This window comes from Callorhinchus milii, unplaced genomic scaffold (assembly GCF_018977255.1).
Source record: "Callorhinchus milii isolate IMCB2004 unplaced genomic scaffold, IMCB_Cmil_1.0 Scaffold2, whole genome shotgun sequence".
Classification (NCBI taxonomy): domain Eukaryota; kingdom Metazoa; phylum Chordata; class Chondrichthyes; order Chimaeriformes; family Callorhinchidae; genus Callorhinchus; species Callorhinchus milii.
Window position 1 is genome coordinate 96,353,937 of NW_024704743.1, and position 18,034 is coordinate 96,371,970.

An 18,034-nucleotide genomic window follows, 5' to 3' on the forward strand; every position below is an offset into this window, starting at 1 on the left:
GTATTGGATGCAGGTCGGCCGGAGCCAAGGCTTGGGGGCCCCAGAGTGTGTGTTGGGGGCATTACTGGAGTCTAACCACCTAAAACCACGTAGCTTGCTGTAGAGAGCACTGCCGAGCAGTAAAGCGTAGCGCACTCTGTGCACAATGGTGAAAGCAAAGTGCGATTCGTGCACAGTGGTGAAATTGCAGTGGCAAACAAATATGTTACAGTGTATTGACACATTTCTTTTGAAATTAAGATCGAATGGAACTGCAGTATTTAAACGTACTTTCGTTCTTGCGATACTTGGAAACATTAAATGTTGATTTTGGTTTATTTTAGAATGAGTCGTTCTCCAGGTATCCAGAGATCCTTGACGTACGCATCACCATTACAGATTCATGAACTTCAAAAATAGTGGTTTAATGTTTGGATCAGACATGGGTTTCAGAGTGTAGATTTGCAGAGATGTTTTAACCAGAGGGCCTCAGTGCTTTGTCTTTCTCAATTCTGCCACTGGATGGTGTGTGAGAGTGATCAGGAGGGACTGATTCCCGATTATTTTTTCTTTGACTTTTCACTGCGTCTCAAAGTGGCTCTGGCACCGGGACCAGGCCCACAGCACTCACATGGAGATTTGTAGTTGAAAAGAATTTGTGTCAATGGCACATTGTAAAGGAGATCTTTTACTACCTTGTAAAGGAGGCCGGACTATGCAAACTCCCTGGTTGTCGGCCTCCCCCAACTCCTCCCTCCAGAGGCTGCAGGTCATCCAGAGCTCTGCAGCCCGTGTCCTCTCCCGCACCGGGCTCCGCGACCCGATCACCCCCATCCTCGCACAACTCCACCGGCTTCCCTCACACAGAGGAAACAGTTCAAGATCTGGTCCTCACCTTCAAAGCCCTCCATGGCCTTGCTCCCCCCTACCTCTGCGACCTCCTAACCCCCTACCGTTCTGCCCGCTCCGTCTGCTCAGCGGGCTCCAGCTTGATTCACATCCCCGCCTCGCCCGCCCCACAATTAACGGGCGGGCCTTCTGCCACTCTGCCCCTACCCTCTGGAACTCCATCCTGCAGTCCCTCCGCCCTCCGCCTCACCCCTTCCCTTCCCTCCTCTTCGACCGTGCTTTTGATTACCCTGCTTCCCCCCCCTGCCCTCCACTGCCCCCCACCGATCCCGACCCTCAGCTCGGGTCTGAAACTTTGATTGTACAGTGCCTTGGGATGTCCTTCCGGTGTGAAAGGCACTATACAAATGAAATGTTGTTGTTTACCCTTCCACTTTCTAATTCTACCCAAATGTTTTTTTTACTGTTTTCCCTTTCCCTTCTCTTCTGAAGGCATTCTTGCATGAGGATGCTATTAAATATTAAAGGGTGCAGGGAAATGAGATTAGAGCAGTTAGTTTCACTGGAGAGCTACCAGGATAGACATCAAGGGCCGCATGGACATCTCCTATGTTATAGATGTTCTGTTATATTGGCAGACCATGAAACACCATTGGACACAGAGCAACGATGGCCAAGAGTCTACAAAATTAATTTGCACTCAATGAGCAATTTCACTTGGTATGAACATCTCAAAGAACTTTCGAAAGACGATGGAGAAATCCCTGGGAGAAGAAAGGAGAGAGAATTTGAGCATGTTGGCCAAAGATGTGATTGAAGAGACACGTTTTTAAGATGGCTGGGGGTGGGGGGGGGGGAGGGGAGAATTTCGGGAGAGAATTTTGGACAATAGGGGAATGGTGTGATAGCGGATCCCAATGGTGATGCGGAGAGAGTGAGGAAAGAACGAGAAAGAAATCAGAGTAAATACAACCGAGGGCTTGACAGGCAATAGGCTGGATTATCTCTGAGTGCCGCAGTCTGCTGTCCCATTGGTGGTCTAAACCATCTTACCTCCCAACAGTCAAGGAATGGTTGGCGTATTGGGATTTTCAAAAGAAGTTTTTTCATGGGGAGAGACCGGGGGGGGGGATATTGCAAGAGATCAGAGAGAAATGCTGGGGAAGGAGTAGGGAAGAAGAAGAGATATGTAGAAAGACTGGGAAGGTATAACCAAATCTTTTAGCTTAATATGTTTTATACACTTGTAGGAGCGAAGCGAGAGCAAGATGAGCGCAGAGGCAGCGGATCGTGAAGCAGTGACGTCCAGCCGACCTTGCACCCCCCCTCAGACTATCTGGTTTGAGTTCCTCTTGGATGAAGGATTGCTGGAAAAGCATTTGCAGAAGTCATTCCCAGGTTTGTGGAGATGTCCCTCAGCGTGGAAGGATAGTGGGGATACACGGAGTTTGGTGCTGCTGCTTTCAGGGCAGTTTCCCATTAGCTGCCGCCACTTCTCTCTGCTGTGTTGCGAGGCTGGCGGCTGCAGTCACAATGTAGTCCTCAAACCTACACTTTTTTTAAATGTTTTCTTTCACTGAAAGAATAATCCGATAGAAAGAGGAAACAAAGCAACAAATCTTGTGCACAATTTCACACCAGCGGAGCTGTGTCTTATGCAAAGTGTTGCCAACTCCTTGCTGCTGCTTTCGCAAGGTTCTTCGGTACCTTCTTGCTAAACAGTAAACTGGATCAGTGGATAGTTTATCTGTGAGGAATGCAACAATTTTATTTGGTCAGCTGGGTATCTGACACGTGCAGAAACCCATCACCAAGCTTAAGGCATGCATTAAGCTGGTAACTGGTCTGCTCCTCTGAGTACTACTGATCAGCCAAGCTGGCTGGTCTGAACTCAAGAGTGTCTTAGAGTCCGCAGCATCTCGGGTTATTGGAGCAGTCTCACAGGATTGAGTCGCTTTTGATGATCCACTGCCAAACACATCGTCTTGAAGCCAACGCAGCCCCAAAGTGAATCCACTTCCCACTGATTATTTAAGGACAACAGTTTGCCAGGTTTATTTCTCCTCTTAGCATGAGCTTTGGTTTGAAGTCACCAAAGTCTTTTTGGTTTGATTCAGTTCCTTCTCTGTTCAAATAGCGTTATGAGATTTTTAACATCCACATGAACACACAGATGGAACCGCAGTTTAACGTTTCATTTGAAGGATAGCACATCTGACCATACAGTGCTCTCCTCGCACTGTACTGCAGTGTCAGCTGAGACTGTGAGCTCAAACGAGAGTCTCTAATCACCCAGGTTTCTGACCCGGGGCGGGAGTGCTACAAACTGAGCCAGACTGGCACTATGTTACCGGGTTACGTCAGTGTTACATAATGTCTTTTATCCTTCACATCCAAATGTTGTTGAGGCAGATCCCTCACCAATCCAGCTGATCAACCAGTTTCTGGAGCAGGCCTCCAAGCCATGTGTGAACGAGCAGAACCAGGTACAGCCCCCCACCGACAACAGGAGAAATCGGACCCTGAAACTGCTGGCACTCAAGGTAGCTGCTCACTTAAAGTGGGACTTGGAGCTGCTGGAAAAGAGGCAAGTGGAACATTTCTGTTCGTTTTCAAAGTTTCCTTAATGTAAGCTTTGTAAACCAGGTCATGCGATACCACAAGCCCATAAAGCAGCATTTAAAGGAGATTTGGGTAAATGCTTGAGGACAAATTATATTGAAGAGTAAGGGGAAAAGTGCTGGGTACTGGGAAAGACAAGATGGCTCCAGTGGGACACCAGCACAGATGCTCTATGATAAATGGCCTCCTTCTTCTGTAAACTTCCAATAGTTCTATGATGTGCTGGGAATTGGTCACTCCATAATAGATGGAAAAAAATTAGATAAATTCTGTATGATTATTATTTGAGGTATACATTATTTAAGTCAACGTGACACTGAAAAGTATAATTGACACTGGCGGAGGAGAGATTGAATTCCACATTGTGTCATTAGAGAATTGCAATGTCCTTTTACCATTGCACCACCCAAGGTAATAATTCCTTCCACTGGATGTGTCTTCTTGCCTTTAATGGGGTGTTGGTATGTGTAATATTTTACCTGTGACGCTCGCTCTTTGTCTCTTGCCATTCCCCAGTTTGAGTGTGCCGGTCCTGAATATGCTTCTAAATGAGCTGCTGTGCGTCAGTAAGGTTCCCCCGGGGGTGAAGCACGTTGAGCTGGACTTGGCCAGCCTGCCTCCTACAACAGCTATGGCAGTGCTGGTGTACAATCGATGGTAAGGCCAGACTTGTGTAAAGGAAAACTCAGAGGTACAAGAACTAATAAATGACCTGGAGGTTCATCAAGTTTACTCCTGGAAGATCCTCCACCCACCACCACCACCACTCTGTCTCCTTCACAATACACACCCGCACGTAACTCTCACAATATACACCCACCCCTAACTCCCTCACAATACACACCCACCCCTAACTCCCTCACAATATACACCCACACCTAACTCCCTCACAATATGCACCCACCCCTAACTCTCTCACAATACACACCCACCCCTAACTCCCTCACAATACACACCCACCCCTAACTCCCTCACAATACACACCCACACCTAACTCCCTCACAATATGCACCCACCCCTAACTCTCTCACAATATACACCCACCCCTAACTCCCTCACAATACACACCCACCCCTAACTCCCTCACAATATACACCCACACCTAACTCCCTCACCCCATACGCTCTCACAATATACACCCACCACTAACTCCTTCACAATACACACCCACCCCAACTCTCTCACAATACACACCCACCCCTAACTCACAATGCACACCCACCCCTAACTCCCTCACAATACACACCCACACCTCTCCCTCACAATACACACCCACCCCTAACTCCCTCACAATGTATACCTACACCTAACTCCCTCACAATATATACCTGCACCTAACTCCCTCACAATACACACCCACCCCTAACTCCCTCACAATATACACCCACAACTAACTCCCTCACAATGTACACCCACACCTAACTCCCTTACAATACACACCCACCCCTAACTCCCTTACATTACACACCCACCCCTAACTCCCTTACAATACACACCCACCCCTAACTCCAGATGATCTTCACAAGGCCAGATGTGCTGATTCTCCTGCTTTCAAAGTAGACAAAATCCTTATACCTAAAATAGGTTGGGAGTGTGGAAAGTTGTATTAAAAAATTACTGACTATATAAAGAGATATATTGTACCTTCATGCAGTATATCAGACATCAGTGTGGATACTGATCTTGGCTATAAATTGAGATCTGTTAATTCAGGATAGAGCAGTGATCAAAACACAATGGTCTTATCTGTGACTGCACCAACACCTAAAACTGCTATTTATCCACTATACATTGGAGGATTTCAGCTATTTCTAATACTTGATAGCTGTAGTTTTATTTTGAGGAGATCAGCCTTCCTTCGATGTGATTTAGGCCTCATGTATCCTCACCCCACCCTGGCTCGTTCCCTGTATTCTAACACAAAGGACGCAATGAGGCCTAAACATTTGTGGCAAGTTTATATGTAGTGAGTTTAAACTCCATGTTAGTCACCTAGAATTGTACTGTTTCACTTTTTAAGATACAGTAAACTTCTGATAACTTGTCACTCCATGGGAAAGGGGCTCAGTGACAAGTTATCTAGAATGGCAAGTTAGGCATATGTATAAATACATGGTCAGGATATTGACAGCCTGATGATTTAAGTGGAGGTGACAAGTTAAGCCAGAACCGAGTTATCAGGAGTTTACTGTAACATTTTGAAATACAAGCTAGTATTTAGATGGTAACTAGTTAAATCTTTGAATGTTTAAAAATGTGAAAGTTCATAAGATTCAGCTTTTGCAGTATTTTATCATTAAGTAGTTTGTGTTAATCTTGACTTGTTCAAAGTGCGTTTAAAGCTTTATGAAAAGTTAATTCACAGAAATGGTTGCAAATAGCTGTTCAGTAGCACTATGTTACACACTGAGGTATGAGTTGCTTTTTTAAAAGGTAATTTAATCTGCTGTGACATTCATAGAGATCACTTGAGTGAACCATCCACTGCATGTTTCATGAGGAAGGATGTTTTTGTTTGAACAGGGCGGTTAGGACCACCGTGCAGAGCAGCTTTCCAGTCAAACAACCCAAACCTGGTCCTCCACAATTGAACATGTGAGTTGAGTGCTCAGAGCAAAATCATTTTGTTCCTGAATCTATAAAACACAGTCACCATGCTTTACAGTATATCCTGTAAAGCGTTTTGAGACGCCCTCCCAATGTAAAAGGATATATTAAAAGCAAGGATTATTATAATAACTTTTCCTCCTACCCTTGGTAGCTCAAATAAAGGATTAAAAAAAGGCCTAGCCACGCTATTAGGGGTGTATTACAGGCTACCCAGCAACAGAAAATATAAGAAAGCGATTAAGGGATCCAAAAGAGAAGAAGATTGTGCCTAAAGCGCTGGTTGAATGAGACATTATGGATCCCTTCAAGAGGAAGCTCGACCTTCAAATGAGGGAGAGGGAAATAGAAGGGTTTAGGAGGAAGTAAGGACAGAGTGGAGACTCGAGTGGAGTATAAACACCAGCACAGACCAGTTGGGTTGAGGGACCTGTTTCCGTGCTGTACATTCTTTGTAAATTTTTATAGGTATGATCCAGGCTTTGATGCACTTCTGTAGGTACTTTACACGAGATGGTTCTTCATTTGTGAGCTTGCATGTTGAGTGATGGCAGGCTAAGTAATTGTGGAAAGCATCTCAGCTGATCCTTGGCTGATGTAAGCACATGTACGTTTGTAGCAAAGAATGGGAATAGGAACTGGACCGCTGCCTTTCCCTAATCATTATAGGGCAGCGGATGAGCCCCAGGGACTTTTAATGTACATTTGAACAATCAGACAGTACTTGGTTTAACAACTCACTAAAGCCAGGCTTGATGGAATGAATAACTGTATTTAATATAGAACTTGTCATGTCAAATGTCTCCCAAGCCTTTTAAAAAAAAGTTACTTCAAAGTGCAGTGAATCGTGTTATGAAAAGTTGTCACAGCTCATTCCATTTCATATCCTTCCAACCAGTGGAGTGGAGACTCGCCAGTCTGTGATGGGGATGAACCATGACCCCATAAACTAATCCATAGCTCTACACAGTCTCAGAAGATACATTTGTTGTTGTTAATTTTGATGCTTTCAAAGTGACTGCTAAAATGTATATCAGAATACATTTTGTTAAAGGCAGTGAATGTGGCAGTGTTTTCTTGTTGTGTTCGTGTGGTTGAGTCAGCTGCTCTTGTCCTGTTGGCCTTGCTCTCTGAACTTTCTTTCTCGAGTAATGTTTGGCATCCTGTTCAGCTTGTGGCTTTCTGCTTTTCTCCATAGAATGAGTCAGATGCAGCAGGAGAAAGAACTGACCGAGACCATTTTGAAAGTGGTGAGTTTCTCATGCGCTTCAAGGTGGTGTGCGATTCTGTAAATATTTCTGTAAAACCAAATTGTAATATTTCCCCAACCATAGAACTGTTGGTTAGAGTGGCATGAGCTGCACTTCAACCAAGCAACTGCCTTTTGATAGAAAAAAATAATTCTGGTGAAGGCAGCGTGTTGGAAGGTGCATGTTTTCTATTTGATTTTTGGAAAGATTTACAGAAAAAGTAGAAAAATTACCCTTTTCATTCTTAACAGTTAAAGAAACTCTTCCAGCCACACATTTTCTCTCCCCCCTCTTACCATTGTAACTGGACTTTTGTTAGATAATGCATATTTCCAAATGCTACATCCATAAATATAAATTATAAATTTATATATTATACATCTACAAATATAAGTCCCAAATGGAGTGACTTCTTCCTGACCTCTGCAGGTAGGAAATCAAACATCACAACAACAACAACAACAAGATTGCATTTATAGAGCGCCTTTCACGACGGGAGGACGTCCCAAGGCGTTGGACAGTTGGGTCGGGACCCGAGCAGGGGGGAAATGGTCAGGGTGAGGGGAGGGAAGGGAGGGAGCGAGGAGGGGGTAGAGAGTCGAGAGGGGAACTGAAGGCACGGTTGAAGAGAAAATGTGGTGACGGAGATGTGACGGAGGAGCTGATTAATGTGGTTAAACTTCATATTCTCTCTCTGCTGCTGAGTTGATTTTGTATCTTTCTTGCTCAGTTACAGGAGGGAATGAATTTGAGATAATCACAAACACAGTCGAAGGGGAGAATAGAAACCAAATCTTTACACAGAGGATGGTTGGAATGTGCAATTATCCGGCACAAACTGTTGTTGAAGCAGAGCGCTTAAATTACTTCAAAAGTGGAATTTGATATTTGGAAAAGGAGAATTAGATTAGCTTGCTTGTGGTGAAAATAATATAAAATAATTAATGTCCCTTGCATTTGATATAGCGCGTTTCGTATCCGAAGGATGTCTCAAATTGCTCCACAGGATTTACTGTACAGTGTAATGACTATTTTACGAACATAGGAACAGGAGTAGACCATTCAGCCACTTGAGTCTGTTCCAACAATCTAATAGATCATATCTGATCTGTACCACAACTCCAAGTACCTGCGTTTGCCCCATATCCTTTACCTAACAAAAATCTATTCGCCTCAGTCTTGAAAATTTGAATGGATTCAGCATCCACAGCCTTTTGGGGAAGGGAGTTCCAGATTTCCATGAACCTTTGTGTCAAAAATGCTTCCTGATTTCATTCCTAAATGGCCCAGCTCTAATTTTAAGATTATGCCCCCTTGTTCTGGATTCCCCTACCAGAGAAAATAGTGGGAAAATCCAGTATGTTTTAGGCGAACAAGGCAACTAATTTGCACACAGCAGTTGCCTCACAAAGAGCCACGAAGTGAATGACCCATTTTATCTGGGAAGTTGTTGGCCATGAGATCTTTAACATCCACAGAACCTCAATTTAACATCCTGTCTGAAGGATGCCACTTCCAACAACGCAGCGCTCCCCCAGCACTTTATTTGAATGTTAACTTAGAATGAGAGCGCAAAGTCATGATATGGAGGTTGAACTCACAACTTTTTGGCTGAGAGGCAAGAGTGCAAGTAACTTAGCCAGACTGACATCTTAAAAGGCTGATAAGAAAAGCACCAGCTTTTGAAGAAACTAGTACATTGCAGCCATATAGGATGGGGAGGTGGGATAAGAAGGAAATGTCTCAGTATGAATATATTGAAAAGGCCTTGCTCCTCATGTTCAATATAAAATCTTTCTCTTGCCCTTTTTGTGCCTCTAAAGATGAGGCTGGTGGAAGGGGGTCAGTTCTGGATGACTGGAACAGCAACCTCCCCTTCCTCTTTCAGCCCTTTACATATATTTGTCTCCCTCACCAATTCCACAGGATCAATTTTAACTCTTGCCAACTGAATTGTGGCCTGGGATATTCTGGCGATATCATGGAATGAGTGAGTTGCTTATGAGTTGAGTTGCTGATTGACATGACCTCAGGGTGCAGTTGCTCAGACAGACTGGCATTCTGTTTGGATACGTGGCCCTTCGCTGATCGGATTCCTCTTGTCTCCCTCAATCTGCAGAGAAACTTCACCTTGACAAGAAAATGGAGTCATGGTAAAGAAACATCCTGAGTAAAAGCACAGAGATCCAGCAAAGCTACAGTGTGCTTATGCTGGAATCCTAGCCAACAATCCCCTGGATAAAATTGGTTATTTACCTCATGGCTATGTATAAATACGCAGTCAATATTTGTAATAGTTTGTTGAGGACACTGAAGTCAAGTCGTTATCATTTTATATGGTATGCCTTGAACTGATGTATGTAATAGTGTAATTCTGCAATCTGTATAACAACCTAAAACCTATGTTATCTTCATATTTTATCTGTTCCTTTTTTATAGCTTTGTTAGAATTTAATATTGTTAGTTTGTGTATTTGTAGCCAAACGTGCTTGTGAAGCACTTTGAGATATTTCAGTGACATGATGAGGCACTACAACAACTGTAGCTTGCAATGTTACTGTTATATAGTGCCCTTCACATGGGGTAACATGTATCAATGCAAGGATTATTATTATTACATTATTATTACATTGCTCGGTGGTGAGTTTCCCTTTTTATTGGCGAGCTGTATATGAATTATTTAGTAATTAACAGCTTGTGGATAACTGAATCTAATGTTCACACCAACAGTTAAAAGAGCAGGCTGGAGATTCTATTCTGGTACTGGAGAGAGCCCTTGAGCTAACTGCAGATCTGCGTGTCCATACCATGAGGACCTTGGACCAGTTAGTAGCAGAGCCCGGCATGGCAAATGGAGAGATGGAAACTTCAACAGCAGGATTGAAAATTAGTACCGATGAAATGCATTGTCAGGTAAGACAATAAAATACAATACAAAATTACGTTTGTATAGCACCTTTCACATCAGGAGGACATCCCAAGACGCTGGACAGTCAGGGATTTGGACCCGAGCAGTGGGGGTTGGGATCAAGAAGGGCGGAGGGCAGGGAAGGTAGGAGGGTGGCCAAAGGCACGGTTGAAGAGTAGGGTCTTGAGACCCGCCTTGAAGGAGGCAAGGGAGGGAGCAAGGCAATGGGACTAGGATGAAGTTCCAAAGGGTGGGGGCAGAAAGGCTGAAGGCCCAACTGCCGATGGTGGGACAGGCCAGGCAGAGGTGTGGAGCAAGCCGGAGACTGCTGAGTGGAGGGAGCGAACAGGTTGATATGGGGTTAGCAGACCACAGAGGTAGTAAGGAGCAAGACCGTAGAGGGCCTTGAAGGCAAGGACGAGGTAATACTGGGCAATGTAGAGTACATCATCAAGGGGGAAGTCGTGTCATGTCTCTTCATACTCATAAACTTGACAGTTTGCAGCAGCCCATTTACTCTAAGAATTAACCAGTACTCAAAATGGACATTCAAAATTGATTCTATTAATAGTAAATACTAGAGCTGCATCAACAGTTCACCTTTGGCTGACATGTTGAATTTATTTTTGGTCATCTGCTGTCTTGACACATGAAAATAAAATCACCATCCTTAAGAGTATCCAAACCAGATAGAGTTCCACATATATACGCCACTAACACGTGGAAATTTCCCTGTGTCTGGAATCGCACTCTCTCCACGGAGGATGCATCCTGCTTACTTTATTCTGGGGAGCATTAGGCACGGCTTAGCTAGAGCATTGGGATACTGCTGGAGCCTAACCAGCTAACACCACATAGCTTGCCATTGAGAGAACTGTCTGGGAAGCTTTCCACTGCTTGTCCAGCTAGGATCACCCTACCCATCAGGGCTTTAGCTTGCAGGAACTGAGTGCATAGAATCCCTGTTCTCACAGACTAATCTGCTCCTCCAAGGCCTGCCAATGAGCTGGGATGCTGGTCTGCCATCAGCAATGCCCTTGGATACTGTGGACGGGCCTGGCTCAGGAACCAGACGACCGAGACAGTCACGGACTATTGATTTTATTCCAACATTCCATTGCTAAGCAGCTCACACTCGAGCCGGCGCAGCTCCGAGGAAACCGTGTTTACCACCCCTTCCCCAACCCCTCCACTTTCCCTACCACCCACTCCTCGAAGAGAATACTCATGAAATGTTGAATCAAACTCGGGTATACTGTACTTCCACAAAGTGGTACAACGTTCTGGGTAAATGTGTATGTTACATTTACATTGACCTGTTGAAACCATTGCAGCTTGTTCAAGTTGCATTCTTCATGAATTTCATGAATAGCAAATCTATTCAGTTTGTTGTAAGTGACCAACACCCTGGAGCTGGACATTGATCTCATTAGATTGGGTTATTGGTGAGATCAGTTTGATGCCAGCTATAAGCTACTGGGAAAAGCCTACTAAAAACATGTTTTCCTGTGGACTGATCTCTAATTAAGACCAAATGTAAAACGACATCCGAGTGAATTTGTTTTCTCAAAATGCAGTCTGTGCATCTTTTATGTAACTACAGTATATTATAAAATGTTTATGCTCATATTGATATGCTTATATTTTTGTATTTTACAATACTATTTGCAAAGCTGCACTTTTTTGCCATGAGTTGGTATGTTTGGGGTAATATTGCAGGTTTGTTATGATCTGGGAACTGTGTTCTTCAATCAAGGTTCCACAACTCCAGCAGCCTACGAGAGCGCTAAGGAACATTTCTTCAAAACCAACGAGCTGCTCTCAAAGGTACTCAGAAACATTGATGTAGTTTTGTTCTAAAGTTAAAGTTTGTTTAAAATTTATTATAACAAAACCTTTGTAGGAACTTAAAATGTAAGAATCTGATGACATTTCATAGCTTCAACAATAGGTTTATAATTTTATTGTTGTTTATTTCAAAAAGTGATTTGCAAGGGCTGGCCCTGATGTCAACTGAATTATGCACATCTCCTCTGTTGCTAAAGCTACCTCCAAGTAATTTGGTTTCTTGCTGTGTGCAAATTGGTTGTTGTGTTGGCCTACAAGGTACACAGTCACGACACTCTATTGCAAATCCTGTGAAGCACTTTGAGATTTCTTGACAACATGATAAGATTTGTATTAAACACTAGGAATCTTATCATTGTTATTTCCTTTCTCATGCCAAACACTACTTTCCTCTCAAATTCCTGACTCTGTGAAGCCTCAAGTCTGTCCTTAGCGCAAATAATTCTGTATTTCTGTACCTCAACCTTTTGGTCGTTATCTATTTGATCAGTATGGTTCCAGTTTATTTCAACTTTCTTCTCAAACTCCAAGTATACTACACCCTAATACTCTTTTCCTAACTAGGTTGAAATCAAGGCTCACTTTACTATAATGAATTCCTACCTGTAACTCTTTACCTCCCTCAATCGTCCCTTTCTCCTGTAATTTACTGGCTTTTGAAACTCAAGCTTGGTGTCACTTAGCTTCTCAACATCCAGTTTTTCTTCTATCCTTTTGAACCTATATTATAGGTCTTGGCCCTTTGCCATGATTTATCTGTAAACACTGGGAGCAGTGGGTCACTAAGAACCTGCATTGATTCCGCCTGCGGTTGACCCCCACAGAATAATCTCACTGAGCAGAGTAGCAACAGCAACAACTTGCATTTATATAACGTCTTTCAGGCAGGATATTGGGGGTTGGGGAGAAATTTAACCATTTCCTTTAAATAAAAGGTGTTGTTATTCCTTTCTCTTCTCACATTTTCTTTGTAAAGATTGGTCCTGAACCTGTTCACTGTCGTATTGACCAGAGTAGGCTTGGTGGCTACTGCCAGGCTTGTGCAGTGCTGGCAATCCCGTCTAATGTGACTGAATCCCAGCTAACTACATATGGACATGTTCACCACTGCATTAAATCCAGAAATTATCAGGTAAGAAATAAAATCGGAACTTGCCTTTTTATATCGCAGCCAAATAGCTTCAGTCGAATAGCTTGCCAACATCCAAAGCCTTGAAAATTTCAGAAGGAGGTCACTGAGTAATAATCAGGAGCTGCAACTTGGCTTATTCTCCCCTCCCCCTCCCCCCAGGGCTCTAAATGCTGCCCCAGCTAAGATGTCTTGAGATGAATATGAGTTATATCTTCGAAGTGATGGTATGTGCTGAATCATTCTTTTTTTCAACTCTTACAGAGATTGATTGAGATTTTTCTCGATGACAATGTAACCCTCAGCTTGCTGGCCTACTTCAGACAGTCTGTCCTGAGAGAGCTTTATCAGATGGCACAAAGTGGGTAAGAATATTAATAACTTATTAATAATAATAATATAATAATTTTACATTTGGTATGGTGCTTTTCCTGTCAGGAGGATGTCCCAAAACACTGTGCCATGTCGTGGGGAGGCAGATTTCCTCCCGATATTTTAGTTCAAAATTGTCTGTGGTGAAGCTAACGCAGGATGGCTTTGAAAAGTAAACCTTGCTGGATTAACTGATAAGATTTAATCATGGTTGGGAACAATTTCATCCCCCCATTACATGACCTCAACCGCATCCCTGCCTTGTGATGGACTCATAGTCACATATTGTTGCATCTCAGACACTTGCCAGTTGAAGACTCACAGAGATGGTTAAGTATTGTTGATTGATGTGTTATTTATTGCAGCGATAGCGCCTTGGAGGAAGTTTGTTTTAAAGTTTGTATATGCAACACTGTTCGGGATGTTCTGGAGGGTCAGGTGATTGGGGTACGATTTCACCAGCTGATGCTGAAACCCACAAAAGAACGAATTGATTTTCTTTTGGAGGTAAGGAACAGATAGACAGACATTTCCTACTGTAAGCGAGAGAAACTTGTGGGGTTCGGACTTCTTACTAGATATAGAGTGTTGACATAAGGTTATGTTTCAGAAATGCAAGGACCTCTAATACCATTTGTGCTCAATTGAGGTCTTTCTAATAGCTACATGTTATTAGCATTTCTTTATTCCCTTCATCGTCATCCCAGTCACCACTCTGCTTGTGTGACAGCTAGAGAGTGTCACGCAGAATTGTTTCAAAGTGTCTCAGGTCTCTGCGGTTGAGATTGCAAATGGTTTGTGATGCCAGTCCTGGAAGAAAAGACATTATTTTACACTATTTTCCTTCTCTTCCCCCCACCCCCAATGTTGGGGAACAAAATAAGTAATAAGTCATTGCTGTCTTTGCTAAATTCATTTTATAGTTCTACTCAAACATTAATCACTGTTAGCTTCACAAACTTTGAGTGACTTTGTAATGTTTGGTATTCTAGGCATGTGTGCGATCTTTGAATTTGGATCAAGCTTCAGAAAACTCCAAAAGACATTTGGCTGCGTTCTTAAAGTGAGTACATAGGTTTACTATTCTATTGATATAGGCCTTTCACATCAGAAGGATTTCTCAAAGCTTTCCTGGGATTTACTTTAAGGTGTAGCATAATCGTTTATTTGTTTAAATATATATATTTAAATTGAGAACACTTGTTTTTTGTCTACAGAAGGATCATTATATATGACAACATATATAATGACTAAGAAACACTTGGGATATTTTGAGATTTTAAGAATCCACACCTTTCTTTTATTTGTTTATTATCAGTGCTAAGAACTTCAGGAGAGAATAGGTCATTTTCTTTCTTCTTTGAATTAGAACTCGTATAGTCCATGCTAACTTTCCAGTGCAGTACTTGGTGCTGCATTGTTGGAGGTGCTTTGCTATGAGAGGAGATGTTAAACTGAGGTTTCCTCTGCCTGTTCTGTTAAAGGTGCCTTTTCAAAAGGAGAAGGGAGTTTCTCCTAGTATTCTGGTCAACCCAAATAGAATTGGTCATTCGCTTCATGGCTGCTTGCGGCACACCCCTGTGTGCAAATTAGCTGCCAGGTACATCCATATAATATACAGTCCCTCCACTTTACAGTACATCCTGGGAAGCATTTAGAGATGTTCTCCAGATGTGAAAGGCACTATATCAAATGTAAGGATTATTATGATTATTATCCAGAGTCCCTTACGGGAAGAAAGAGACCAGCTTCTGTTGATATTTCTGCAGGACCTTGTGCCAGAGTTTGGATGATACGCAATTTGTTTTCATGATTTCTTCACACGAGCTGTGCATGCGACTCCTGAAAGATGAAGAGAGGAAAGTACTGCTTGATCAGATGAGGAAGAGGTCACCTCGGGTTAATCTCTGTACCAAACCTCTGACTGTTTTCTATGATATACCTGGTGAGTTAATTTGTTAGTGAGTTTGATACAGAACATGTATCAAATCTAACAATATTAAGGGTTGTTTTTCCGATCCTGGAACTTTTCTTTTGATCATACAATAACTGCGGGTTTTCCAGTTTCTTCTCTTAAAACCTGTGGTTTACCACCATCCCTGTGGCACCACAGTCAAGCAACAGACGGATCACATACTCGCAATTTGACTGCATTGCATCTGGGAGGAAATTGGCATTTGAGTTGACTTTTGTCTTGAACTTGTATTTTCAGCATCAGCTAGTGTCAACATTGGTCAGCTGGAACACCAGCTGATACTGACCATCGACTCCTGGAGGGTTCGGCAGATCCTTATCGAGCTGCACGGGATGACCTCTGATAGACAGTTCTGGACCATCTCCAGCAAGGTAAGTGACTGAGCCTTTTGGAAAGTGCTCCTGAAGTACTGTGAATAGCCTGTAACTGGACATGTTGTTTCCTTTTCAGTGGGAAGTGCCAACCGTCTATGGTGGAATTATTCTTAGCATTAAGGATAATCTAACCAGGGATTTAGTTTATGTCTTGATGGCTAAAGGACTACATTGCATTGCCATTAAGGTTAGTCCTCAATTTATCCCTATATTTAATCACTTAATTATAAAGCTTGCATACGTTACAATAGCTATGATGGGGATGAGAGGGGAAAGAAGGAGAGAAGCACTGAAAGCCCTTTAATCCTCAAATGTGGCTGCTTTGGTTGCTAATGACCTCTACATGTGTGTGAGCATTTTAGTACTTTGTTTAGTGTTGAAAGTTTTCCGCAACCATCTCAAATAAATGTTGCGGTATTGGCACAATTTTCGACTCACAACATGAGTAGACTCAATCCTTTGATCTCCACTTCATAAACTCCCACCCTCGCAGACGTAAATAAAATAATCCTCGAATTTGAGTATAGCAAATTTCACGTTTGTAGGACGTCTTAAAGCCCTTCACGGAATATACTGTATTGTACATATTGATTGTGTATTTTGTAGGCGAACATGGTAGCCAATTTGCACCTAGTAATTTTCTTTTGCACCAAATATTTTATTTTGGCTACCTGAAAGGGGCGGCTCTCAAATGCATAATCATTTTAACGCGTTTCCATATCTTTCCAGGATTTTACTCACGCCCGGCAGCTCCATTCCACCTGCCTTGAGCTGGTGACAGAGTTTTCCCCAAAGCTACGACAGGTGATGCTCAATGAGATGTTGCTCTTGGACATCAGTGCCCATGAGGAGGCGACAGGGGGCACAGGAGACCATCCACCAGCCGACCTCGCAAGTCGAGTTCGGGGATATCTCGAGATGAGGCTGCCAGGTACAGGAGGAAATGCTCCATATTTGTGAATAGCTCAGTTATCTTAATTCTTAATCTAATTTATTGTTAATTTATTCCTCACTTGCGAGAGGACCTGGGTTTGAATTGCCAGGGAGGGCAAAACTATAGACAAGTTTCTTTACTCCATGTGCCTTTGTTTACTTGGTAGTAAGGAGGAACCTCATTGTTAGTCGATTGGCGGATGGATCGCTTTCCGGGGGTAATCCGTAAAAAAAAAAAAAATTGGGTCACTCAATCCGCGACTGTTTGTGGGACACTGCTGTGCTCAATCGACTACCAAATTTCACCCACTAAATACACAGTCAAATTACTTTACGATACATTCTGTGAAGCATTTTGAGATATGATAAGACTCTATCAAATGCAGGGATTATTATTCTATAGTGTAACTCTGGGTCATTTACTCCATAGTATCAGAGGGTGGGTTCATATTTAGTGGTCTTCACACTGATCTGCTAACCTCACCTTTGTAGACTAGGCATTGAATGGAGGCCAGAGATTCATTCCCCCTTGCCTCACATCATTTTCTGACCTATTAGCTGGAAAGATGCCACTAGTGCTCTCTTCAGCTCTAAGATAATGAAATTATTCATCATTATTATAAATTAAGGTAATGAAACTATTCAGAAAGGACAGGAAAAAAACTTAAAAGAAAATCAATTTGACAGCAGTTACCTGTGAAACACATTGAGATGTTTTTAATGTTACAGATACTACATCAAATGCAAGTATTGTTATCTATGTTGCGTTATCCGTGCAGATTCTGTGCATCATTGACCAATTGCAGAGTACCATTGATCATGGTTTGACAAGCTCTCTGTCAGCCTTGCTCGATTGGAAGTACTTTTACCTCTGTGCCACAAAGCTGTAGTTTCAAGTGCCACATTGAAACTTTGAGCTCATAGTCTAGGCTGATATTCCAGCAAAGTATTGGCGGAGTGCTTGCCTTTTGAACTTGTGGATTCCCGTAACGTAGTGGTTATCGCACTTAACTTGCAAGCGAGAGGACCCAGGTTTGATTCTCGGTACGGCAAAATCTTAGGCAAGTTTCCTTACTCCACACGCCTCAGTTTATCTAGCAGTAAGTAGGAACCCGGTTGTTAGGCGATTGATGGATCACTTTCCAAGGTTAATAATTCCTTCCCCAAAAATTTGATCAATCCATGACT

At 42.7% G+C, this 18,034-nt stretch overlaps 1 protein-coding gene across 3 annotated transcripts in view; it reads left to right on the forward strand.

Annotated features, from left to right (window-relative positions):
• The window catches only part of ints8 (integrator complex subunit 8), a 37,504-nt gene that overhangs the window by 2,346 nt on the left and 17,124 nt on the right, over positions 1 to 18,034 (forward strand). The window contains exons 1-16 of one of the 3 annotated variants that reach the window (XM_042346804.1): positions 1,314 to 1,548; positions 2,079 to 2,226; positions 3,241 to 3,415; positions 3,967 to 4,107; positions 5,974 to 6,045; positions 7,256 to 7,307; positions 10,038 to 10,220; positions 11,935 to 12,042; positions 13,040 to 13,195; positions 13,457 to 13,557; positions 13,930 to 14,071; positions 14,557 to 14,627; positions 15,334 to 15,509; positions 15,777 to 15,910; positions 15,990 to 16,100; positions 16,643 to 16,844. In XM_042346804.1, the coding sequence (XP_042202738.1) occupies positions 2,097 to 2,226; positions 3,241 to 3,415; positions 3,967 to 4,107; positions 5,974 to 6,045; positions 7,256 to 7,307; positions 10,038 to 10,220; positions 11,935 to 12,042; positions 13,040 to 13,195; positions 13,457 to 13,557; positions 13,930 to 14,071; positions 14,557 to 14,627; positions 15,334 to 15,509; positions 15,777 to 15,910; positions 15,990 to 16,100; positions 16,643 to 16,844 (1,954 nt within the window). In that variant the 5' untranslated portion in view covers positions 1,314 to 1,548; positions 2,079 to 2,096. Of the gene's footprint in view, positions 1 to 1,313; positions 1,549 to 1,658; positions 2,227 to 3,240; positions 3,416 to 3,966; positions 4,108 to 5,973; positions 6,046 to 7,255; positions 7,308 to 10,037; positions 10,221 to 11,934; positions 12,043 to 13,039; positions 13,196 to 13,456; positions 13,558 to 13,929; positions 14,072 to 14,556; positions 14,628 to 15,333; positions 15,510 to 15,776; positions 15,911 to 15,989; positions 16,101 to 16,642; positions 16,845 to 18,034 lie in introns of those variants that run through there. The other 2 variants (XM_007887914.2, XM_007887917.2) reach the window with 2 other exon arrangements.